Source organism: Sipha flava, unplaced genomic scaffold (assembly GCF_003268045.1).
Source record: "Sipha flava isolate LNK unplaced genomic scaffold, YSA_version1 75_pilon_pilon, whole genome shotgun sequence".
Classification (NCBI taxonomy): Eukaryota; Metazoa; Arthropoda; class Insecta; order Hemiptera; family Aphididae; genus Sipha; species Sipha flava.
Window position 1 is genome coordinate 730,652 of NW_020273615.1, and position 27,874 is coordinate 758,525.

At 24.4% G+C, this 27,874-nt stretch overlaps 3 protein-coding genes across 4 annotated transcripts in view; 1 reads left to right on the forward strand and 2 right to left on the reverse strand.

Annotated features, from left to right (window-relative positions):
* Nucleotides 1-27,874, forward strand: part of LOC112692589 (hemicentin-2-like) — a 475,200-nt gene that overhangs the window by 276,155 nt on the left and 171,171 nt on the right. The gene's annotated exons all lie outside the window — the stretch shown is intronic.
* On the reverse strand, nt 6,151-16,839 carry LOC112692588 (aspartic proteinase A2-like). The gene is made up of 9 exons (XM_025567312.1): nt 16,651-16,839; nt 16,467-16,584; nt 15,607-15,733; nt 14,702-14,811; nt 13,639-13,841; nt 11,388-11,510; nt 9,150-9,312; nt 6,631-6,723; nt 6,151-6,558 (listed from the first exon to the last, which is right to left on the reverse strand). Exons 1-9 carry the CDS (start codon nt 16,734-16,736, stop codon nt 6,403-6,405), a joined length of 1,179 nt encoding a protein of 392 aa, XP_025423097.1. The 5' UTR covers nt 16,737-16,839; the 3' UTR covers nt 6,151-6,402.
* Nucleotides 20,059-23,949, reverse strand: LOC112692590. The gene is made up of 5 exons (XM_025567315.1): nt 23,677-23,949; nt 20,984-21,097; nt 20,594-20,725; nt 20,298-20,528; nt 20,059-20,198 (listed from the first exon to the last, which is right to left on the reverse strand). The coding sequence occupies exons 2-4, from the start codon at nt 21,051-21,053 to the stop codon at nt 20,356-20,358; spliced, it is 375 nt and encodes a 124-aa protein (XP_025423100.1). The 5' UTR covers nt 21,054-21,097; nt 23,677-23,949; the 3' UTR covers nt 20,059-20,198; nt 20,298-20,355.

Genomic DNA, 27,874 nt, shown 5'->3' on the forward strand with positions numbered 1-27,874 from the left:
TCATAGGATATTATGTTAGCCGTCGCAAAACGCACAATTTAATTAAGTAACTAGGTAGTCAAATACACAATTAATAAATAAATAATAATAAAATTAATAATGAAAACCTATACGTAATACGAGATTCAAACGAATGAAAAATTAAATTATGATAATTTTATTTTAATTTCGTCCAGATAACAGTTAGTTTAATATCCTACCTACCTATCGATAAACACCCGAATAACGAAATTCTGATGAACGGAAAACCGAAAAATTGCGCACTGATATTGGAATAGTCGTAAAAAAGAAAGGAAAATACGTAGGTACCTATAGGTTACAGACAAACAATGGTTCGGAAAATTACCATTATAATATAATTATTTTATTATTTATAAATAATAAAAAGTTTTGATTGTTATCTTGACTTATATAGTTTTTTCTTCCAGTAGAAAACTCTAATAATTTTGATTTAGTGTGTTTATGAGTTTTTGCAGATTTGTATATTATTTCTGTTTCATCATATTTCTGCCGTTTCTGGGATGAAATCGTTGAAGATATTTCTTTGATTTTATCATTGGGAATGTTTAACTTTAATAATTTTTTAACTGGATTTAAATTAAAATGTTTAATCAATAAACAAATTTACATACCAAAATATATATACAGATAATGTTATATTATGAAACACAAATAATTTTATACATTTTACCTACCTTTAAATGATTACGAAGGTTGGATTTTGATCTAGATTCTGCTGTACGTAGTTTTGATGGCAGATAATGCGCGTATTTAACTTCGTACATTTGATAGATCATTTCATATTTAAGTAACTTTACATTTTAAAATGATCGTTGTAATGGTCCCAAGGAAGTTCAAGTTTCGAACTCAAAATATTGGTATTCAAACTCGATTCTTCCTGTACAGGATCGTCTTACCATTTCTCCAATTAATGAAGACATAAAAATTACAAAAACTTTCACTTTAAATACTAAAAAAATATGTTTTATGGAAAGTCGTCTGTCTACCGTTGTCTGTTGACTGTCGACTGGCAAGTCATAAATATCCCGAGATCCGCAACACTAAAGTGAATTAATATTAATTAGATAACAAATAAAAATAAACGCAATATTTCCATTAGTCATTTATATTTCCACTGAAATGACTGATGAGAAAAACTATTGTTCATAATTATATAACGTATAAAATCTAAGATTTAAAATTTAAAAACTGCAGTATTGTCCCAATTTGAAACTATTTTATAAGTTCGGAAAAAAAATATTTTTACAGTGAATAAAAATACAAAAAAAAAGTATTCAGAATATGTATTTGAATACTTTCTATGAAAAGTATTTGAAATAGTATTCGAATACAAAAAAATTATTCGAATACTTTATATGACTAGATATGTTATATTGAATTGCATTAATTTGATCAAACGGTCGTTCTTTTTACGTCACAACCGAAAAAAATATTTGTAACGGAATTGAAAAAAAATTACAATATTTGGTTCGTCATTTCGACAATAGCTTTCGCAGGAAAATATGGTTACGGTGCACTAAGCTACATACGAAGCATATAATCTACTTAAAGCTGTAATGCTTAAAGCAAGCGTAATAACGGCAAAGATTTATAACGAGTTTGATTTATGTTCTTTCATGTGCTCTCTATAATGTATTCGTTCAAATTGATTTTTCTGTACTTAAAGTAATTATTTATAATTGTCATTTATTATTATTGTTATTATTTTACATACGCAAATTTTTAGATTAATGTTATTAGAACAATAAAATATATATTGATAGATACAAGTATGTATAAATAACTATCGACCTCTAACAATGAATAAAAATGTAACAAAAAAAAAAAAAGTTTAAATATAATATATTTTTATAAATTTTATTGCAAACAAAGCAAATTTCAAGTAGAGATCAATTTATTACTTCATTAGCATAACCAGAGGTGGATCTATAAATATAAAATGAAGGGGATCTAGATTTTATTTACAGAAATAAATATTAATTAATTCGTATATTAATAAATACGATATTATAGGTATTTATAGGTATACAAGCAATAACACATATTAAAATGATAAATAAGAAAATTAATATTTTAATTAGCTTTTTGGCCAATCTTCAAGTAAAGATATTCCTTATCAGTATTTATTTTACATTTATACAATAAACCACATGTTAAAAGGGGGAGGGGACGAGATTCCCTTACTGACCTCTTAGATTCACGTCTCAGTATAACTAAAAATAAAAAATTTTTTAATTAAAATTAACTTGCTTTTTATATTAATTAAACGTTAAATCTATATCGTCAATAATTTCTTTTTTCGTACTTAAAAGTTCAGTTAGATTATTAAACTGTTCGTGGAATAATTTTGTTACATTGTTACACGATAATATAAATAAAAGAGATGAAATTTGGAATCTTTACCTAAATATTAAACCTAGAAGTTATGATAATCAGTTTTTTCATCTTACCAAATATCGTTGAGTATATTTCTTCAAAAATCAACATTGTTTCGAAGTTTGAACGATGATAATAATTAAAAAAAATAATTCTCGGGATGTTTATTAACAATTATTAAAAGCATTATATTTACTTACTGATAAATATTTAATTTCTATATAATTATATGGACTATTAATTTCTATAAACAATTATATATAATTTAAGTAGATCTGGTTTATTAAAATGCATATATTCCATAAAATTATTTATATAAAACTTTTATAATTAAAATAATTTATTTTAAACATAAATTTGAGTCACAAAACCTCAAATCTTAGGACTCGGAAAAAAGTATCAATTATCTTGAAAAAGTAATTTGATAATTGTAATATGAGTTATCACGTTAATGATAATCACATAAGGAACATTATTACGAGGAAGTAAACAATGTTTATCAACTTAAATAAAATGTGTATGTGAAAAAATAATCTGGTATATTAAAAATAATTATTTAAACATAAACGGATTATGAAGGAATATAGCCTTTTCAAACGTGAGTTTTTAGTATTCGTAATTTAATTAAAATTAAAATAACTTAATAGTATTAAACATTTGAATCAGTTATTGAAGTTTTGCCAATCGTAGAATGTTGAATTCATACAATGAGTGCTACATTTTTTTTTACGATTTTAACGTACACATTGATACTCACACAATTGTACAGTATGATCATATATAAAGCTACTCATAACGTTTATATTGGTTGGAAACACACATAAGGCAATCAACTTGTTTAAATAGTTTTATCTCAAAAACTGAAATCAAGCAGATTAAAAAAAGAAATTAATATTTTTTTTTCATTCATTTTACATGGGAACACATAATTTACAATGTTTAAAAACCCTTGCCGTATGATAATGCATAATATGCCCATCTATAAGGGTGATCTATGAGTACGCATCAATTACTGCCATACATTAAGATACAAAAATCTGTGTTTTGAAAATATACATACGTAATTATGAATAACTATGAGCAATAATTTATGATTAAAAAAAACATAACGAGTAACGTATTTTCGTATAACACTTTAACGTATGTGTCCATAAATTCGTTATATTAAAACAAACATTTTGAAAAACGACATGTTACGCGTGTAACGAGTAAAATGTATATACCTATGCCTCCATAAATGTACGATAATTTATTCGCGACTTCGGATATTCGGCAGTCGCGTAGAATTTATAACGCAATATTTAACGCAAAACCCATTCTCGTGCATTCAAATAACACGTTCTCAACATGATGCTCGTAATCCTAATTAATACAATTCGATCTTCATCATGAATTGAGAGACGAAGGAACGATATGATATTACAATAGAATTTTGCTTAAGGGTTTCGTAAATTATTAAAATATACGATTTTATCGCTCCATATACTATTATATTACAATACGTTCACGAATATACTGTATACGTATAATTTCATAGTAATAGTAACGTATAGCAATAATAATATTTCGAGTCCATTTGGAATAATGTGGACAAGACAAGTATTAAAGCGATGACTACCCAAACTGTACTAAAGAAAAAAAAAATTAAATAAAATACATTAATAAAAATTAAATAATATGCAATTTCTTTTCACTTGATCTTAAATTTAGAAAATATGAAGTAGTATAAATTGCTAATATTTATGTACTATACGAAGTCGAGTATTTCAACAAATGAAAATTTAAATCAAATTAAGAAATATGTAAGAAATCACATATTAATCGATCGAGTAATTGTGTGTATTATTTTATGTCTGATTTTTAAATGGTTCCTGATCGTTATTATATGATTTAGACATTCGTGTATCTGTTCACTACTAACATGAGATGTAAAAAATTATTCTAATGAAAAAAATGTATTCATAATATAAATATACTTATATAATAAAAAAATATTTTACAATAAGTCTTCAAAATATGCAACCACAGGAAAAATCTCTTAGTGCACATGCGTATAGCCTAAATACATTTATAGGCAATTATAGAATTATGAATAGTAACAATAATAATCAAAACAAAATCGTAAATTCATTAACGTTCGAAAGACGTACAAAGTATCAAATCTGCAATGCAAGTATCATAACCTGCCGGAACATACCGGCTGGGCACTCTATTAATATACATTTCGATCGTCGCATCATGAGCTAAGAAACGACCGTGCTCAAGATTCCCATTAATTCTAATTCTCCAGGATATTGCAAAGGAAACAACATACGTTTGTGACGACTTCAAGATTCGGTCATGGACACATGTGTGTCCGTAGATCTGAACAAGGCATCGATCACTGAGCTGTTATCTATGGTTCTATTTTAGGTGTGTAAACAATTGGGTGACTACAAAACATTGTCTTGCTACTGTTAAATATCCGACCGGTGTGTGAATACGTTAAACAATTATAGTCACCCGCAGTTGTACATATAATCTCAACGGAACTGAATCCAAATTGTATTATATTCATATCACGTTGCACTTATCCCGTTGCCGATGATGTACCTATGATTGAAATAATATATTATTTACCATATTATTCGTATAGTCCATCGTTTTTGCATTTTCGCAGTTATTCAACATTTATACGAATACTTATTTTTAGTTTTTTATTCTCAACAACTTATTAATAATAAGCGATTATTGCATTGTTATTCCCATCTGAACAGGACATACTAATAAAAAAAAGTTTCAAAAAACTCTGGTACGCCTATATAATATAAATGAAAATGAACGTTTGTTCCCACAAAAAGCTTTTTTGCTAGCAGTGTACCTTTTTATTTAAAACAAGTTTTCAAGTTTTAAATAACATTATTCTTTACAGTAGTGAGTAATTTTATTTTTTGAAAAGTTTACTTTGGGATACTAAATTAAGTTTATTTTATCAATGTTTTTGTATAAAAAAAAAAACTATCACGCTTCTTTTAAATCAAACATACTGATTTTATAAACAACATAATTAACACAATGTAGTTACATGCTTTGGGTTATTTGCTTGTTAAGTGATGCGAGGAAATCAGATACTACCTCGATAATTGTAAAAATAAATCAGTAGTAGTTAAAAGTAAATTTGTTTCGTACGAATGAAATTATTAAGTGGTCATTTAATACGGGAACTTGATAAAACGATTTAGAATCAGTAATATAATAAAAAAAAAAAATTAAAAAGTCTCTGGTTGTTGGGACAGATGGTATACCCAGCTGTTGCCCTCCTTAAATTTCTCTAGCATGGCACACACGTGATTCAATGGAAGACATTTTATAATGTATGTAAAAAGTTTAAGCTGTATTTTCAACTCCGAGTAAATTATGATAATATTGGAACTCTGATACTTTATGCGTTCTAACTTCATCCAAATGTATTACCTATTGTTATATTTAATTAAAGTGTTAAAATATCTGTAAATTATTAAACGTAATTTCAAAGGTTTTGTATACATGTGTGTCGATGAAAAAAAAATTTTTTTTATCGATTTTTTTCTATTATTTGAATGAAATTATTGGTATGTTATTTTAAGAATTCTTATGAAGATAATAAATAACTCATCTTAGGTTTAATTACTCATTATAATCAAAACAGATATTCCTTTAATTTGATTCTAATATATATAGTTCAATTTAATATTAAAATATTATTTATTTATCTGTTTGAATATGAATAGTGACCTAAATCTTTGGAAATGAGCTTTATGTCATTCGTATACTTCTAATTCAGAAATCAAACACAAGTATTTTGATTTTATGGTTATACATCCTAATCTAAATTACATCATACTATTATCATATTATTCCACAAATGTATTCCCATTATTTATCACAATGTACTTATAAAAATTAAAATGTTTTATTCTATCCGATTTGGAATTTATAATAAATACAATTACAATATCATAAATAATTCAAAGTTTTGTTTTCCTATCATTTTAACTTAGCGAATCCAACTTCATTGTTTTCTAAGTCAAATGTTGTGTAGACACTGGATAAAAATCCACCACCCAATGACCAAAGACCACCGGGCAAATTCGAGTCACAGAATACACTCATACAAATCAGTCCATTTGTTTCATTATCGATCTACAATGAATTAAAATCACAACAGTTAATGTTAGAATTATATTATTTGTATTAACCGCGGTAGATACTCACTTTCTGTATATAGTGTCTTCCGCTTATATGGAAATCACGACCACCAAAATTCAATGTGATGGTTGGCAATTTATTCACTTGTAAACAGGATACCTGTGAATTGTGATATCATATATAAAAATTACAAGCATACTAAAATCGCATCTCATGCGTATTACAAAAATAATAACAATAATAATCTGTCCCAAAAATTTTAACAGTATATTGACCATTATTTTCAAAATATTTAATCAATTGTGCCTATTCGTTTTCAATCGGGGTTATATTGTTTTTAGTTTATAATATTATTTAATTAATTACTTATGAAAATATTACTAATTTAATTACCTATTATTTTAAATCAAAATCAATCTGTCATAACATTAAATTATATTCAAATGTATAATAAAAAAATATAAGTATGTTATAACTTCCATTAGACAAAATAATATATAATTTTCTTCAATCATCAAAACATTTGTAACATCTTTCGTTTGCGAAATTATACATCCTACTTTTTCTTTTGCGATATATTGCAGATAAATTATAATAAATTATATTCGCTGTACGCTTATTTCTTATTACAAATCATAATTCATATTCGTACACTTTATTATGAAGTTATCTCACTTATTAGATACTTGTACTAATATAAATGTTTTTATATGATTAATCAAAATAATATTTGCTGTAGAGTCAACTTTGGTTTTTGAATTAAAAAAAAAAAAAAAAAAAATGTATACATATAAATGGAAGTTATTATATTTAATCTATTATATCGCAGTGATACAAATGAAAAGAAAACTGTAATGAATCAATATTAAAGATGTATATGTTAACATAGTCAAATTTCGCCAGGTTGTATTTTTTTAACCAAATCAATTTTTTCTGATAATACGGTAACCAGTGTAAATAAGAAAATTAAAATGTTTACCATAGTAATTATAGACATCGATCATATTAATTCTATACATATAAATAAAATTGAGCCATTTTTCATTTTGATTCAAACGAATTTTAGATTCTATACAGATTATCCATTTCTATTTTCACGGTGGTAGTAAAAAAGTTTTATACAAAGACAATAATATAATATATTCAAGTCTAACATTGATAAAGAACAATGCTTGGTCAATAGTGTTGAGTATAATCTAAATAAATTATTTAGATAAGTAATAGGTTATATTTTATCTAGTCTATATAATAAACGAAATTATTTAACTGATAAATTATCTTAAATTGTTGAGTTATCCATCGTAATTCATCTGAATAAATAAATACGAGTATATTTATTAAAATAATTGGAAAAATGTAACTTGAAAGTTAAAAATTAATAAAAAGAAATTATAATTTAATTAATATTATTAATTTATTAACTTTATAATTAATTAATATTATTTTAAAAGTGGTGTTACTGCAATATATTTTTGGTTATATTATTTAAATTGTGTTTATAAGTATTATTTTTAAGAATTGTTTACATATTTAATAAAAAATATTCAGTTTATTCTTTCTAATAACTCTTACAATATTTGATTACTAAGAAAGATATTAAAATATTACAGACAATGGTTGAAATAACTTTTCAATATTTTAACCATCAATATTACTCCATAATATGTATTATATAAATTGCAATGAATTTTTTTTATAAAATTATACCTGCAAAGAATGTATTTTTTGCTAATTACTTATTATTTATAAATTGTAATTTAATTAAAGTTTTTAAGTATAAATTTATAAAACAAAAATTTTAAATTAATTAATAAAATAAAATAAATGATATATTTTTATTCTTATCCAGATAAATATTGTTTTAACTTTTATCTTTATCTGGATACTTTAGATTTTATCTATCTTTTATATTTATCTACATAAATGTTTAGTTATCTTTGAATAACACTGATGGTAAGATAGTATTATTTAAATGCATCTATTTGCAAATAAAGTTTTTAAATAAAATAATTTGAATATATTTTTAATTTTTCAATCGTTTAATATAATTGAGTTAAATTTAATTTAGTTAAATAAATTAAAATTTAATATTAGTTAAATTAATTAATCTATTTAAATTTTTTCAGAATTACTTTTTTATTATTTTTGAACATTCGCTATTTTAGTTCAAATGTTATACCTGAAAATTTTTTAATTATATAAATCAATAAAACCCATATTTTACTATTTACTTTACCATATTTATTAACCAAAAAATTCCTCTTCTAAGTAATTTGGAAACACAAACAAGGACCACTTAATAGAATCTAGTTGGTGTTGGAAGTTATCAATCCTATATCCAAATTTTGAATGTAAGTCCAATAGTGTGATATCGATATTTTAAAAGTACATTAGGTTGGTGCATAAGTTCTAAATTCAAACTTTATTATTATTATTATTATTATTATTATTTTTGCATCTCCGATGAACATTATATACGCTGTTTTCAGTTTTTGACAGCTTTTGAACATGGGTCTGTGATCGATGAGAAACGACAACAGGCGATGTAATATTATAAGAACCAACATAAATGCAATTTTACTCACCACGTATCTGTTGTTGAAGTATTCTTCGGCATCAATTAAAGTATTAATAGCAGCTACGTGTTCTTTGGGTACACCGATTTTGTTTGAACCCGTACTCAATATTGCTTGACACGTCGGATTACAAAACGTTTTTGCATTTGTTTTATTCAACTGGACTGAAAATCTGAACGAAAAACATTGATATTGCTATTATAAACACTTGTACCACTTTATAGTAAATTTCGCCGTAAAATAATATAGAATGGTCAGTAAACCTAATGATCCTCCTAACCTAATGATCATCTAACCAATTTATTATTAGTATAAGTTTTCATGAATAAAGTTATGTTTTTTATTTCGCATAAAACATGGTTTCGGTTAATGTTCGTAAACACAAATTGCTGAAATGAAAAATATTGATGGGAAATAATGACTTACAATTATGTAGTCATGGGTAAACAAAGTTTATATGGATAGGCCACTCATTCAGTTTGAGTGATTCTACGTTTTTTTATAGTATGTTTCTAAACTGATCGAAATAATACATAATACATATATTATATGTACACAACTTATATATATATATATATATATATATATATACACACAACTTTTAAGAGCATCAATTCCATTTAATTATTTACGTACACTAGTGTACGTATTATAAAAAAAAATATTCCATACATCACACAGTTGACGACCGTACGCCTGTCGTTACAGTACACTCATTTGTTGTAAATCGTCTTAATATTAGTTTTTAATTTTATTGATATCTAAAATCTTAACAGAAAGTCATTGAATGCAACCAAAATTATTTTTTCAATAATTTTTGCCATATATTTTATCGTAAGTATACAATATGGTATTAAATTTTCTCATTCGAATTACTGGTGTTGTACTTTTTCTAACGATTCATCACAAATGTCACATTTTGTTTCGATTATATTTTCTTCGAGAATAAAACTACAACGCGTACAATCAAACCGTTGTATTTTGTTATATACAAAACTATAATAAATCTATATCACATGTGGACACATTTTGTTATGATTACGGTCACAGTTTATTTGTGAAGTGTGTTTTTTATACCGTCGTTACGGCAAAGACAGATATATTATAATAATAATACCAATGGCTGCGCTATGACAGTTATATTCATTGGGAGCTGGTTCAGCTACACCGAGTAAATATTTCTGCCTTCTGGTCCACTGTTTAATATTTTCATGGTCCCGTATGACATTTTGAACCTGAGATTCACTAGTGCAAATCATAATATTCAAATTGAATATCGTTTACTGAGGTCGGCTTATTACCAGTATATACTAAAAAGGTTTTGAAATTTTTTTTTTTTTTTTTTATCATAATTATTTCAAGTAACCTCGTATATAATCAAGTCCCAAATAAAATATATGTTTAAAAAACATGGTTTTAATTGAACAAAAAGTGTAATTCCCGACCTTATTGTAAAATAACCATTAAGATATTAAACAACAAATTAAAATATTCAAGTTATAAGTAGGTACTTTTAGGAAACAAACTTAGAAGTATGAATATAAATTAAAAAACTTTCTATTTTCAGTTAAAGTTAGCAACCTACATCTTATATTTAGGTCTTTAATGTTAATATAAATTTAAATATTTTTGAACTTGTTAACTTTTATATTTGTGAATAATTATAGTTTTCTTGAGTTTACTTATGATATTAATGTCATTAAAAAATATTCTATTGAATTTTAATTCAAACTAAATTATAAAATTAAAAATAGTGATTTTAAAATAACTTTTTGTATGATATAAATTGGGGTTATAAAATATAAAAGTAATTTCTGAAAATGTTTATAGTTTCAATTAAAATAGTTGGATGATAAGTATATTTTTCTATATTTTACTTTAGAGCAGTACAAATTTTAACTGTTTATATTGGTTATTTTATTTATTTAATTTTAGGTTATTTTGGTATAATTTTTTAAAGTATAAAACTATAAATTACATATTATTTTATATTGAAATATTGAAAAAATAACTACAAAACTGTACTGCGATAACAAGAATTGCGAACACATACAGATTTTGAAAATCATTGTACTTATGATACATTGCTTTTATTTCATAAATATCTCATAAAATATTGTCTCAACAACAATGCTAGTCACACTACAATGCGATTTCATAAAAGTTCGACTGCATGCAATAAATATAGAATATTATTATGCCCCACTTCACAGGTTCGGTTAGATTCGTACGATATTTAGTACTTACTGATTCATTTCAATCTGCCAGTAGTTCTTACTTGTGACTGGAATGTAGGTAATTTCACCGTCTATATGTTTTTTGCTTACACCTCCGAGAAATATCGTTCCTCCCTTATTTGTATTAACATCACTGTAGAAATAAAAATTAAAAATTAAAAATTTGAAACATTATTTCCCATCCAATAACAACTACACATCTGATGTATGATAAGTTTTTATTTGATTACACTAAGACAATGTATCTACAAAACATGAATATTGTCGTATCTTGTTTAATGGCACGAATTTCGTTTACATTTAGATCTAAATCATGAGTTATCCCGATGAAAATGTTGGATTGTGTATGTGCAATTTATATCATTGTAAAATATTACTATGTCATTACTATTTGCGGAGGAAAATAAAAGTACTCGTAATTGATTTTTAAGTGTAAAGGTCTTGATAGAAATACTCATGATGAATATTGTCAGTCGAGTTAATTGACGCCTATTTATTTTATCTTACGTAGATGCCTCAGAATTATTGACTTCAAAGGATTATGATGATTATACCGTAATATATTACTTCTTACACACTATAATTTATGTTGGAGTAAATTATATTATATCCAACACGAATTTCCTTGTAAAATTAAAGCTGAGAATAATTATTATCCAGCATAAGAAACCACTATTATATTTAAATATATATTTAAACATCAAATATAAAAAATAAAAACTAGGAGCAAGACTTCTAGATCTTGCGAAATGCAAGGACAGATGAAGAGTATTTTAGTATTAGTATTTTATATATAAAACACAATAAAAAATAATACACATAATATTTAAGCACGTGTACATTTTTTTTGATCTAAAGCTCAATTATTTTTTCTTTGGCCATTTATACATATGATATATGAAAATCTTTGTATTAAATTTTTAAGAATAATCATATATATTTAATGGTTATACAAGCATTCAATAAAAAACTTCATATCTATACAATAATTATTTTTTTGATTTACAAAAAAAAAAAAAAAACAATAATTCAATTTCTCGAAAACCGATGTGCTATTAATTTAACCGTATTTTTATAAGTTTTGTCAGTATTATATTCGTTGCAATTACTAAGAAAATTTTTGGAAATTCATAGAAGAACCATTTTCAAAGTACTAACTAAACAACATTTTCTATCAAAGTTATCTTAAGATTGTGTTAATTGGAGCATTTCTACTGGTCAAATCATGTAAGAAATCAAATAAATCGTCATCTTATTTTTTATATTTTTTAGGTTCTGAGTGAAACGAAAAATATATTGTTTGTCCCATTATAGGTATTTTTTAAATAATAATTAATAAAATATAAAATAAAAATAAAAAAATAATAATTTGTAAACACTCGTAAATTAATATGTATGTTATATTATTAAGTATTTATTTGCGTCCGTGTATACGATTTCAACCAAACTGTGAGAAATTTGTTCATCACGAAATAAAAATTCAAAGAGTTGAGATTAGTTCTAGTTGGTACTTTGGAGAGAGAAAATTTTTTGAATTTCTTAAAAATATCCAAACAATTAAGAAAAACAGAAAAAAGTTCAAAAGTCTTAAAACTGCAATCGAGTTTGAGCCTCCATCACTAATGATCGCATATTATTTCGTCGCGCACTATTTATTTATTTGAGACCAAAATATAGTCTAGAATATATTATATTCTAAAATATTTGTGAGAAAAATTTTGATAAGTAAGTATTTTCAAATGAATTATTTCAATTATTTATACGGATATTAAATGGTTTATTAATTTTTTAACAGTTTTCTTAATAGTTTTAAAAAACTGATGAACAATTATAAAAATACAGCTTAATGTCTGTTTCGACTAAATTGAATTTTTGTTTTCTTCGTAACTCAAAATATAATTTTTATATAAATTTACGCAAAATGCTTAAATCACCATATTTTTATAGATGGTTTTCTGTATTTTTATATCTGTATAGATTATTTGTATTTCGGGAGTGATAAATATTCAGAAGAATATTATTCATCACTTAAATTATATTTGAAATATATTAACACACCCACATTTGCGATGTGTTTAAAGTACTTGGGAACATTAAACGTTAATGATACATCTGCAAGATATTTATTCTATTGTGACATCATATAATTGTTAAAATGTAAATCACATATAGGTATAATATAAATATTTCACTAGACACTCAGAAATATGTTATTTCCGTTTTTAAATTCACATCTTTGATAATGTTACCTACATACTCACCGGTTCAAGTATACCGAAAAAATCGGGTTTAAAATCTTTTTGTCACCGAGAAGCTTGTAAAAAAATGGATCCGAATCGATTTTAGATAGACTTTGGTATCCTAAACCGATTATTCCATCGGCATACATGTTTTGGAATTCCTCGGTATTAGGAATCTCTTTAATCTCAGCAAATACCAAGTCGGACACGTTCATATGAGCTAGCTGAATAAACAAACTCTTACTTATTATTAGTGTTGTTTTAGTATAATATTCTTATAATATCGTCATAAACTACATCTACCCTTCTTCCCCTGCCGTTAATTAGCTTATGTTTAAGTATTTTTTCTCTCACTAAATCTATAATTATAATTAAAAAATAATTTGTTCGTGAAAACATATAAGTTAGTGATAATTATATCGAATGGTGTTACATAAAAGTCTTATTTTTTATCTAACAAGTTCATTGAAGCTAATTAAAACGTGTTTAGTCTCAACGTTCTAAAATGTTAATGTAGTTATACGTTTTTGCATAAACCTATGTATTAAAAAAGAAATTATTATAACCAAAGTCAAATAATAAGATAATTTAATTAAAATTGTACTCTTGTAGCAGGTACGGACTTACTCTCATTAAGCATATTATATACTGCGCGAGTCAAAAGCGCAAATTATAATTTCTAATAAGATTTTCATGCGGTTTCTCATTTCAAAACCATCAGCTTTTGACGTGGTTCAACTACTTAACTATATGATAAGAGGAATACATCCTGTCACCAATCTTGCTGTCATGCTATTAAGAAGATCTTCGTATTTAATAAATCTACTACTTGATAAAATTTATAGACAGTTTTTTTTTTAAATTATCGAGTTAACATAGCTCAATTCATAATAATTAACTATAGTATGAAAAGAAGTGAAATAATTTGTATAAAATAAAAAATAAAATAATGAACAGTTATCCATATATCGATTTCACTTAAATCACTATTGCACGGTACAATTTATCTTAGATCTTTTTAACGATTCTTAGTTTATGTCGAACAATTAAATGGATAGTAAATCATTTTTTTATTATTACTCACCCTAACCGTGTCGCATGTTAAGTTTCCACTTAGTCCCATTGCTTCATACGGAGCCGGATCGATTGACTTGTGTGTCGAAGAAATATTTGAATCGTACAGGTTTTTCGATACTTTTGGAAAAATTAAATTTAAATATTATGTTATATTATATATACAACTAATAATTTATTATTAATTATATATATATATATATATATATATACATTTTACATATTTATATTTACAACATATACATAGTATTTATAGTATGTACAAGGTGGCCCATTACAATTGTTACATTTATTTTCTTTGCAAGGTTTTGAGTTTTATTATTATTTTATTTTCATTATTTTTATGGATGAAATCATGTTTATATTATATAAGAATTATATTTTTCATCTAAAATGTGTAAACATAACCCAAACAATTAATTTGACTGTAACATAACCTATTTTAATTTCTATATTTATTTTAATTATTTATATTTATTTGTTATTCATTTAGCAGTCAAAAATCAAAAATAATAATAATAGTCTCATTTTTTTATTTAATGCTGTCATAATTTCAATGAACAACAACAAATTTAATACTATTTAAAGTGAATTATTTGCCAAATTAACATATTATAATTTTACATCCATTGAAATTTTCGGTGGTTTGGAACGTTTCTTATATTCCAACCGTTAATTATGGACAATAGTTTAAAGTGTAACCTTTACAAACAAATACTTGAAAAAAAAAAATGAAATATTGTTTATATACTTATAAATTCGTAAATAATTATTTCAAATCAATAAAAGAAACACTTTCAAAAAACAACAAATAAATTACCGTAGAAATTAATGTAGTCATTCAAATGGATTTCTCGTTGTACATATATAAATAATACACATTTTTTAACATATCATAATTAGACTTAGACTTACTACACAGTGGAGATAATGTTTTTGAACACAATTTTGATGGTATCCACATATCACCCCACGCCGTCTCAAAAATTACACGGAACTTTTGTCCAGGCTTTCCTACTAATATCTCAGCATAGTATTCACTCTAACAATATTTACAAAATGTATTCATGTATTATGAACGAACAAATTATATTATAACAATTAAGAATTTTCGTTTAGCTATATTTTACATTTATACATTTCTAAGCACACTTATAGTTACAACTAATCAGCTTTGCCGTTAAAGGCCGGTATAAAAAGCATACATTTAAAGATTGATTTTCTGTGACATCATTACATTTTTTATAAATGGTAGGTTAAAAACCCGATTATTTAAAACACTAATAGTAAATCTTAACTGAATTTATTACCTATCGAATGAAATGTTTTCAAACATATGATTTTTAATCTATAAAAAAAAATAATAATAACAATAAATAAAATAATAATTTAAGATATTAATAAAATTGTTATATAAATCTCTAAAGAAAAAAAAACTTTAGCCAAGATGAAATAAATCATGTAAATATTACACAAATACATTTTTGAACATTAAGTAAACCACAGGAGTTTTGAATTTACGTCTTTGTTCAATAATAATAAATGATAAGTAACTAACATAATATTATTTAGAAGATTGATCTTAAATTTAAAAACCAAGTAAAAAGAAAAACTCCAGAGAAAAAAATAAAAGTATAAGTTAAGTATGTGATGAAAATGCGACTTGGCAAACCAAATATTAAATTATACAGTATAACTTATACATATATTTTTCGAATTAACCTATTTTCATATTTTATTCGCTAAAAAGTATACGAGCTTAGTATAAAACTTACATCTAAGTGCTTAAACAGCGTAATATTTTCGTTTGTTAGTTTATGTTTGTTTATATTTGTATTTGCATTTTCAATCATAAAATATTCCAATGGTGATTCTTGTCTTATCAGATATACACTAAAAACAATGTGTAGTTTTACTATAATAATCCTAATAAATTAATTCAGTTTGTTTCATAATTACTCGTAAGCATTACTGTCCTTTACTGTTGAAGTACTTAAATATGGCAATTCATAGAAAATCATGAAAAAAATAAGTCGACATATCATATTAATTTTTTTTTTTTTTACACTAATTAAACTAGTAAATAAATTCAGTTGGAGTTGTCTGTCTGACAGTAGTTCTTCCAAAACTGTTCATATGAAAATTATTTTCTGACTTAACATTTATAAAATTATACAAATAATATAAGATAACCTATTAGTCTAATATTTAACAACGAAAATACTGTATTATCGAATTGTCTGTAATTTTATATTTGTATATCATAGAAACATTTACATACACGTTTACATATAAACATGGCTATAATTTAAAATTATTCAACTGATAATGAAAGAAAAAAAAAAACAAATTTATAATCACTAAAGACATAGCTTAAAATTAATGTAAAATTCAACTACGTTAAAACGTGTATGATCAATATCTAGATGATCATACAGAAAAAAATGTAATGATACAAAAAAAAAAAATTAATTTTCTCAAAAACACTTTTAATAAATACCAAAATATTTAAATGATTATAGATTATTATACATTATATTAAAAGGTATTAGAAATAATTTTTTATGAAAAATAAAAATGTAAAATTCATTTTTAATGATAATATTTATTCAAATGTTTGCTAACGGTAATGAACTAAAACACAATAATTATTTTATTTTTTATTTAGATAACATACTATCAAGCGTTTAATAACCTTTACACATTCGTTAAAATATTAATAAAAATGTAATTTTTATGAATATTTGAATTCAGAATATTTTCTTTTATGATTAAGTCCAACAACCAATTCCTAATTCATTTATTTACAACTTATTTTACATCATTATAGTATGTTATAAAGAACAATTATTTTGAGTTGAAAGTTCGACATAGTTATTTATACTTTCATCATTTTATAGTTGGTAATTGAACCTTCTGTATTAAATTGTACAGTTCATATAGTTATCTATGGTAAATAATAATTTTTACGGTTATTGTTAACAAGTGTTTTGTAAAATCTTTATATAAAATTATAAAACTATAAATTAAGTGTTATATGTCATAAAATGTATACAAATACCTAATTGAGTGAGGTAAATTTGATGATTATCATTGTATATTAATTTTCATTTAAATTCTTGTTTATTTATTCGAAAATGAACATAAATGTTATTTAATATAAAAATGGTTAAATTTAGCACTTACCATAATTATGATATCCATTTAGTTACTACATCATTTATTAATCACAATTTTACTGTTGATTAAAAACCCACAATTTATTATATGAAATTTCAAATTTGATTTTATAAAGTAAGGTTTTTATATAAATTAATGATAAATAAATAAGTAATATATACGGATTTAAAACGTAAGTATAAAATAAAACGTTTACGTTTTGTAAAACTATTAAACAAATAAAACATAAATACTGAAAATAAACAACAAATGAAATAACTTTCATATAGGGCTTATCAATTAAAGATTACCATGTATGATTTAAATTAGGTAACAATTGAAATAAAAATTAAAAAATTACATCCAGAATTTATTATATTTTATTATATTTAATGAAATGAAATATTAAATAGAGTTTCCAATTTTCTTCCATTTCTTATCAAATTTCTTTCAAACATGTTTTGGGTTAAAATTAATCGTTTTATATGATTCTATGAAAATGAAGAAAAATAATTAAGTATTTTTATTTTACCTTATTTTAAATTTTCATTTTAATATTTCGTAGTTGAAAATGAATCCGTCCCTTTGTGAAAAATTTAAATTCCATAAGTGTATAATTTGGTTTTTAAATAAGTCAATTAGATAAAAGACGAAAGTTATATATTATTTAATTTATCGTAGTCTGTTCATTGATTAAATAACTTTCAGTATATGCAACGGCACTAGATGTAAAATTCAAACATAAAATATTTAAAATATCATAATGTTGATGTTAACATTTGAACATAATTCAACGTTTGTGTTTGTAACATAATGCCATTGTTCATTAAAAAATAACTTTCTATTTGTTTAATGGTTACCGGGCATTAAATCTAACATGAGCCCAATGGCGGCCAAAGAAAAAGTTTTTTTAAAAAAAAGTCATAATTCGATAATCAATTATGAAAAGTAGGTTTTTATTATTCCGAACGTCGACTTTTTTAATTTTTTTTTTTTTTAATTCGAATGAAATAGTAATACCTTAGAGACTCAATACAGTCAATATGTTATAGTTTTTTTTTTTTTATAAAAATTGATACCACAAACATTTTTTATATCCCTTGAGGTTTCGATATAACAAATCTACTACATAACTTATGTTACAACTCAAATATTGAGTAAACATTCATATAGAGTAATATTGATAGTTCTTTAAAAAGCTAATGAAAAGCTTTTAATGAGAAAATAATTACCTTTATACAGGTTGTGTAGAACAAACAACCATAATTATGAGGGCTGTCATGAGCATAATATATTTTAAATTGTTTAATGTAATATATAAGTGATAACATTTTTTATCGAACTTATCTTTATAATTTTATAATGTACCCAGATAGCAAAAAAATATTTATTTGATATTATATAAATATTTTGTGTGTACTGTACATAATTAAATTAATATTTTTTTCATCCATTAAATTAGTTACAAAAATTTTATAATAATGTCAATAAAATAATGGTTGGTCACTGAAGTTACATTATATTATTAATATTTATGTAATATTTATAAACTTAATTTAATAATAATATAATAACATTATTATGTGACATTATTATAAGATTATTTATCAAATATTTAATTCAAAAGAATTTAAAATTATTTTATTAATAATTTATTTTGGTCAATATATAAATAATATTTTACTATTGTTAGTCAAATATTTTTTAACCTTCATAATATCATATTAATTTTTCATTAAAAAAAAATATTTATAAATAAACATTTATGATATTATTATATTAGTTTTTGTTCAATAAGAAATTAATAGCTATAGTTAAAAGTAATTGTAGGATACCAAACAAGTAACAACTAAGAAATTATTTTTTCTTTTAAAACCTCTTTATTATTCATTCTGTGAGTTCCTTACAAAAACAAATATATTTTTTATTTACAAACATGAGTACCACCATTGTTATAATTCAGTTTTATTTTATTAAATCATAAATTATTAAATATCTGATGATTGTTCTTGACAAGGCTTGTTTCTTCTAAACTTAGCACCAGCAATGAAAATTTTGATTGGTTGTTCTACATCGATTTTATCATACTTCTAGTATCTCTTCATTTTTTTTACAGAATCTAAAAACATAAGCATTATTGATGTTAATATATTTATTTTAAATAAAGTAAAGTAAATTTTTTTTTTTCCAAATATAATGGAACACGTTGTTAATGTTGAAAATATTTTCTTCTTCTTTTGCCCTTTATAGCTGTATGTTTGTAACAAACCATATTTGAAAAGATAACGCATTATTGATCTTATGGTGCTTGGAAGAGTATTACGGACATATCGACTAAGTTCATTAACCTAAAAAAGTTATTAACTTGTTTTAGAATAATTTGAGTTTTAAAGAATAACAGTTGAATACTATTTTTTTTTTTTTTAAATTAGAATCTACATTTTTACCATTTGAGTCCTAAATCCCTTGGTCTAAAAGTTTATCTTTGAAGAGAATTTTCGTTTTTCAAAGGTTAATTGTTGTTGATAATATATTGAAATGAATCTTGATCATGGTTATTGTTATCTTCATTAGTGCATACAGATGAATTAGATCTTCCAGCTTATCGATTTTTTCATTCAAAGATTTCATATCATATTTTATGTTTAATATGTTTCGGTTTAGTTTGCCAAGAATTTCTAAAAAATAATAGACAAATAATAAATTAATGAAATAGAAAAACTACATAATATTATAAACAAACCAGTGTTATCATTTGATTGTTGTGGTGTACTACTTGTGGCATTATTTATGACACTAGTAACTTTAAATGGAGAGGATAATGTATGTATTACAGTAGTCGTTTGGTAATCATCAGGTATTTGATTATTTTGACCTGAAATTAAAATCTATAATTTAATTTTTATTAATATTCAATCACACAATCGAATATTGTAATACATATTTGTATTTATTTTATATTTATTTATTATACAGGCTGGAATAATTTATACATTACATATGTACTATGTAGTACAGTTTATGATAAATTACTAACTATAATACAAATATCTTAACATTAGAATAAACATAGGTTTTTGTCACTAAAACTAAGGAAAATATAATACATACAACAAAATAATAATTGACTTACTGGAATTTTTAAGATATTTATCAAAGTCGAGCTTCTTTTTGGGATTGCAATTCGGCCATGTTAAGGGCATGTTATGGGTTGTATTTGAATTTGTTTGAGGATATAGTAATGTGTCTGAAATGTGTTTTAAATTATGCTTAAATAATATTATATTACACTATTTAATAGTATATGATACCAACTACTAATAATCATAACTAATCATAAATTGGATCAAATTTAGAAATAAAAAAATGTAATAATTCGTAAATTAAAGAAGATTATACCTATCAGTTTTTATAATCAGAAATGTGTATTATTACAGTCTTGTAAAGTATTTGAATAAATGGATTTAAATAATTTTATATTATTTAAAGTACTTTTTAAATAGTTTTTGAATTAAGTATTTTAAATCTGTGTGGACATATTTATATTTGAAAATCAAATACTTTTTAAAATTCAAACAAGTTATTCGTCATTCATCACAATTTTTTTTTTTTGAAAGATTAACTATTTTATTTTTAATATTTTTTCACTCATAAATGATACAAACATGTCTAGTAATACTTAGATAAACGTAACATTACAATTTTAAATTAGTAAATATAAAATTAATTTTGACAATTAAAAAGTAGGTAAAATGAAAAAAGCATTTAAATTTGTTCTTAAATAGTTACAATTACTTATATTAAACATTAAAAGCTCAATGTCAATAAACTTTGTTCTGCAACACGAAGTTAACAGATTTCAGATTTTAACCATCATTGATTATTTAATGTTGATGGTCTACCAATAAAAACCTTGGCTTCACGCGCACCTTAGATTTTTGCGGCAATAACAGTTTTATGAGTATTACTAGTTTTAAGAAATTAATTAAAACACAAAAAAACAACATTTTTGCTGAAATTTATAAATTTTGTTGGAAAAAATACAGCTACTTAACGAAAATGGAATTTGAAACAATGCACATTTTTCAGTTTTTATAAATATTTTTGTTATAATCAATTTTAAATTCTTAGAAGCATGATTACAGTAGATTTTTAAACTTTTTGTTATATAAATTAAAAATTATTGAGCTAAAATGCTTGCTGGGTATAAATAAATAAATATATTTATATATTACTACGTATGTGAAAGAAAGGAAAATAAGTATATAGAAAAAAAATTAATGATAGGAGAAACGTCTGTCTGTGTGAGTATCTTGGAAATGAAAACAAAAGAAAAAGTAAATAGAAAAATAAGAAAATGTCCACCATCAACGGTAAACGGAGTTCTTATTAACCGTGAATCCTATAAACCAAAGACAATTTGCCTTGATTAATTACCCAGCTTTTTGTCTTGTGGAAAATTGATGCTCTTTAAAAACGAGGCAAGCTTTATAAACCCTAAACATAAATATTAGGGTAAATCTGAGAATTTAAAGAAAAAATAGTAGCTAAATATAATAAGAAACTATTTTCACTTACTTGGAATAAATTATGATCGATTAGTTAGCTTAATCCCAGTTGCATTTAAATTATAAAAATTTATTTCGAAATAAATAATAGGAATATTAAATTTGATAAATATGATCCTTATGTATATTATTAATAATCGTGGATAAAATATTTGTGAAAATTTAAATGACACGATTTAAAAAAAAAAAAAATAAATATACTAAACTTTTTTAGTTAATTGATTATAGATCATATTCAATAAAAATTCAATCGTATTTGAATTCCATGTGAAATATTAAAAGAATAGTTAAAACCATTTGAAAGAAATATAAATATTTAAAGTCTTGTTATTTTTAAATAGATTTAATGTATTTTATATTACGTTACCATAGAAGTAATAAATTTATATATATATGTGGTACGTTGTAGTATGATTTGAAAACAAGAATTTATTTGAGTAATTCTTTCTTACCATAAAATACAACGTAATTCATCTCTTTTCATCCATGTTAATTACAGCCCGTGAAGAAAAAAATTGTTTTATTCTTTTATATTTTCTTTTCTCGTTTCTTTTAACCCATTATTATTCTGGTATTTAACAATTTTAATCGAATAAGTTATCATACGATGGCAGTTTCGACGACCCGAAAAAATGTGCAGTCAGTTGGTGTACGCAACAGCCAAAATTACTGTTCTTTCAAATGATATTTTATTCTATCCCAATAATTTAACTCAATTTAATGTTTCACTAAAATGAACCTTAATGATTTTCAATTGACATAAACGTTTTTAATGAAAAATAATATTTTGATAACTTATACTAATCTCCATGTTTTAAACATTATCATTTTTTTTATCGATTTGTTAAAACTATTTTAATATAAAATATATAATATAGAATATTTGACACCATTACAGCGCAGTTTTGCGTTTCAGTATTTAAATTGCTTTTAAATATATACTAATATAAAAATTTTAAATCTAAAACGTGTCTCCATAACATCAGTATCCTGCAGTGTCGAGACATTAAAAATTGAAATTTCTCTTGGCTATCACGAACATGCACGCACACATACACTTTACGAGTTGACGCATGGTCGGAGCCGTTTTAATATTATTAAGGATACCAATTTGGCTTATACTAAAAATAATGCATACAACAACTACAAAAGGAATTCTATTAGCTCTTTTAAAATATATGAAATTATTTACGACGATTGGATAGGGATACGTACTGATGTATACGAACAACTATATCTAAACAATTCATCTACTCGCCTTCGAATCATTGGCGTTCGTCCATTCGGCCCTACGCGCCCGAGTGAAAGTGTTTAATCTGTTGTCAGTTGTCGGGTGTTTGTGTCGAAAAATTAATTGCTGCGTCAGGTCGGTGATGGCAAGAAACAACAAAAACAAAAACTATGTCGCACCGTTTCGTAGTTGTCGGCGACGGTGTGTCGACAAGAAACGCCTTTTGCGTTGTACACACACACCGACTGGTAGAGTTGTAACGTGTTAATGGACGTGTCGTTTGGCCGCATGACGTCCACACTCAGAAAAGAGTCCGAAACTAATGATAGCCAGCCGTGAGAGGGAGGAGGAGATTTCTTTTCATTTGTCTTGGGATGTAAAATAAAACAATAATAGAGAGCAGGACGGGTGGGAGAAAAGTATTATATTTTTCCCTCCGCGACGGAACGAAACACGGTGAAACGATAATAAGCGACAGCGATAGAAAAAATAAAAAATAAAACCGTCCGGATATTGAAAAATGGTAGCGGGGTTGGTGGGTGCAGGAGAATAAGACGAATTTCATTTTGTCCGCGTTCAGTGACGAGGATGAAACGTACGAAACTGCGGCGTTCTCAGTGGCTTCTGCGAATTAAAATCATCCTGGGAACAATGTCAGTCACTCGGAAGATTAACGGACGATTGCATGACGGACTGGATAACGTGGTCCAAGGTGTGGCAGAATAAATACTGTAATTTTAGTATCGATAATAATTTTTATTGGTACGTATATCGATAAGAAAAAAAATCGAAAAAAATCGATAGAAATCCAAAAATCACGATGTTGACGGATATACAGGAGTACAACCCAACATCCACAAAACAGTAGCGGTACATGAAAAACGAAACGGAGGTCAATAAGTAAAGAAAGAATGTTAGTTGTATATTTACGTCCGAACAAGACGGCTGTGGTTTTAGTTGCGTTTATTTTGATGCATCAGTGGTAAAGTAAAGTATTATTATACAGTTAAATTGCATAGTAACCAATGGAAGCCAAACTAGACAATATTTTAAACTTTATAAATGAAATTAAGGCTACTCCATCTAAATTAATAAATGCATCATATGATCAAAACAATATCTTAAAATCATTTGGTAATAAATTCGAAAAAACACTCAAATATTTTATTGCTGATGATGCTAAAATATTTAAAAAAATAAACTCAATCGATGATAGCATAAATTTACAAGGAGACTTAACAAATAACAATAATTGGTGTAATTTAAATGGTTTATATTTTAATATCAGCAAATACAAAGTATTAACATTCAATATTAAAAAATTTAGTATTAACTATGATTATAAACTAAATAACGTCTCTATAGAATCTGTTAATTAATTTGTCGACTTAGGTATTACTTTTGAATCTAAACTAAATTTCAACAGTTACATTGAAAAAATAACAAATAAAGCATTCTTCAATTTAGGCTTCATATCACGTACATTTTCAAATTTTAACTTATACGGTTCTTTGAGAATTCTATATTTTGCATTTGTGAGATCACAATTAGAGTACGCCTCTTTTATTTTGGTTCAGTAATAAAATGTATACTACCAATAATCTCCAAGCAGTCCAAAACCGTTTTCACCGTTATCTCTCTTTCAAATTCAAAGTATAACGGTGACATACCGAGTACAATGGTTTATTAACTTTGATCTAGAAACATTAAATAAAAGAAGAAATCACCTCCGCCTTACATTTTTATAAAAATTATTAAACAATTCCATAGACAGTCCATATTTATTAGCAAAATTAAAATTTCGAATTAATATAAAATCTACTAGAAATCAAAATTGTTTTTTAATTAATAATATTTCAAAAAAATTATTTACGTTATTCGCCTGCAAATATATTGATGACCGTAGGAAATACTACAGAATTCAATTTATTTTAGTTATTTATAAAGTAATTTAAAATTATGTTACTATATGTCTTGTATATGTATTTTTATAAGCAGTTTTATTGTATTTTAAATATGAATTTTAATGTCATTCACTAGCATAAGTTTTTAATGTTATTCATACCCAATGTATAATTGTATTTATATAAAGATTATTCTGTAAATGGAGCTTCTTCCGTTAAATTATTTTGTTACTTTACAATATAATTTTATCGTTATGGTGTTACTAAAAATACCGTTTTGAAACTACATCAATTTGCTCTGTTACAAATTCCCAACGACAAATATTTATGATTATGCATTTTTTCATAAGTGTCATTTTATCATGGTTATATTTTCATATATTTTATAGCATATAATCTTATAGATTTGTTTATAATTGTCTAAATTGTTACGTATTTACTTATTACAGCACTTTAATATGTTTGTATGCCTAATGGATTAAATTAATTAAAATTAACATTTTTGATGAACAATGGTAATTTTTAAATATACCAGGTAGTATGACTATAATACCAATTTTATTAAATGTACGATACATAAGTTATAAATCGACATGCATTGAGTTATTACTTACCAATATATTACGATTTAAAAATTTCTATTCATTGACCAACTATTTGAGCAATAATAATAGAAAACTATTTTTCAAAAATGAATTAAAATCAATAATTTTATATTTGAATACGATACTTGGTTGAAAATTGAGTTGAAAACTGTTAAGCTTTAAACTAAGGAAATTAGAATACCATCATTGTCTTTTATATGCAAAACTTGCCACTTCCCTTGATGTACATGAAATAATTTACCCGTTCCTTTAATTGACTACACTTACAATATTCCCAATTATAAAATATTATTTTTATGATATTAGAATAATAATAAAAATGAAATATGGTTGTAATTTTTATTTTAAATGCATAAAATGTTATTTGTTAAAATATTAATATATCATACGTATCTAAATTTTTAAATACAATTTTATATTAAATAATACATAACCGCATGCTTAGTTTGTTCAATGTTCAAATATTTTTTATTACAATTACAAGAAAGTAAATAATTTTAAAAATACAGTAATTTATTATTATTAGAAAACTTAGATGTAAACATAAAAATAAATAAATATAGAATATAATGTAAAGTATTGCAAATATTCTAATATCAATAATATTCATAAACGAATTTTTCATCAAAGTAAGTCTCTAACACATTATTTATCTTAATGTTGTACATTAATGATTTTTGTGAATATCTTTAATATACATATTTCAGTAAGACATTAAAATGATTTATATTTAAACACTAATCAAACCTCAAACATAAGAATAAAAAAATATGTAGACCGTTGTTAATTATACATTTAATGTGAAAAAAATTATTTACCGACTTGTTGTTAATGCTTGTTTTATTTATAAGACACACACACATACACTCGTCCGTGTGTGCTTTATCAATAAACTAACAACCGTGTATTAATTAATTACTCAAAAATAAAGTAATTAGGCTTCAAATTATTGATTTTTATAATTATAATAAAGTTATATTTCAGTATCTCTTATGTACGAGTACATGATACATTTATATTGGAATTATTCATATAAATGATAAGATATTTATGACCCAGAATTTATAAAATTTGCTCTAAATTTGGCTCCGAACTATTTTAAAAGTATCATGAAAGTTCTAAAATCGTTGGGGGGTCCATGTATCATGAAATTTGATATCAAATTTATATTATTTATACAATAAAATCATCAAGGGGGAAATCCAATGGACTCTATGTATTTCCGGCTTTTTTTTCTATTCAGATCATTTCAATGATACTTATTCCGGTTTATTCCGTGCTCTCGCGCACACATCATTATTAAATAGAGAGAAAAACACCATTATAAGCGTTAAAAAAATATTATGATACACGTTATATTTTATCATAATATTTATTATGCTTAATATCTCGTCCTGGTAATATTTTTAAACATCGGAAATTAATAACATTTTTATAAGAAAAGCTACACCCTATTGTGTTTTCTATTAATATTTGTTCACACCATACAATTGATTTGAGCTCATCACTTCAACTTCAGTCGACATTAAATATTTATTGGTAATCAATAATGTCAGTGCTTTATTCTTATTTTACTTTGAGTAATCAATTTGTTTCAGTTCATGGATACCAAAATAATCAGTAAAATAATATTAATACATTCTTATATAGTGAATATTAAATTATTATAGCCCGTTTTTATATGTATAATGCGTAAAATTACATTAATTAGTTATA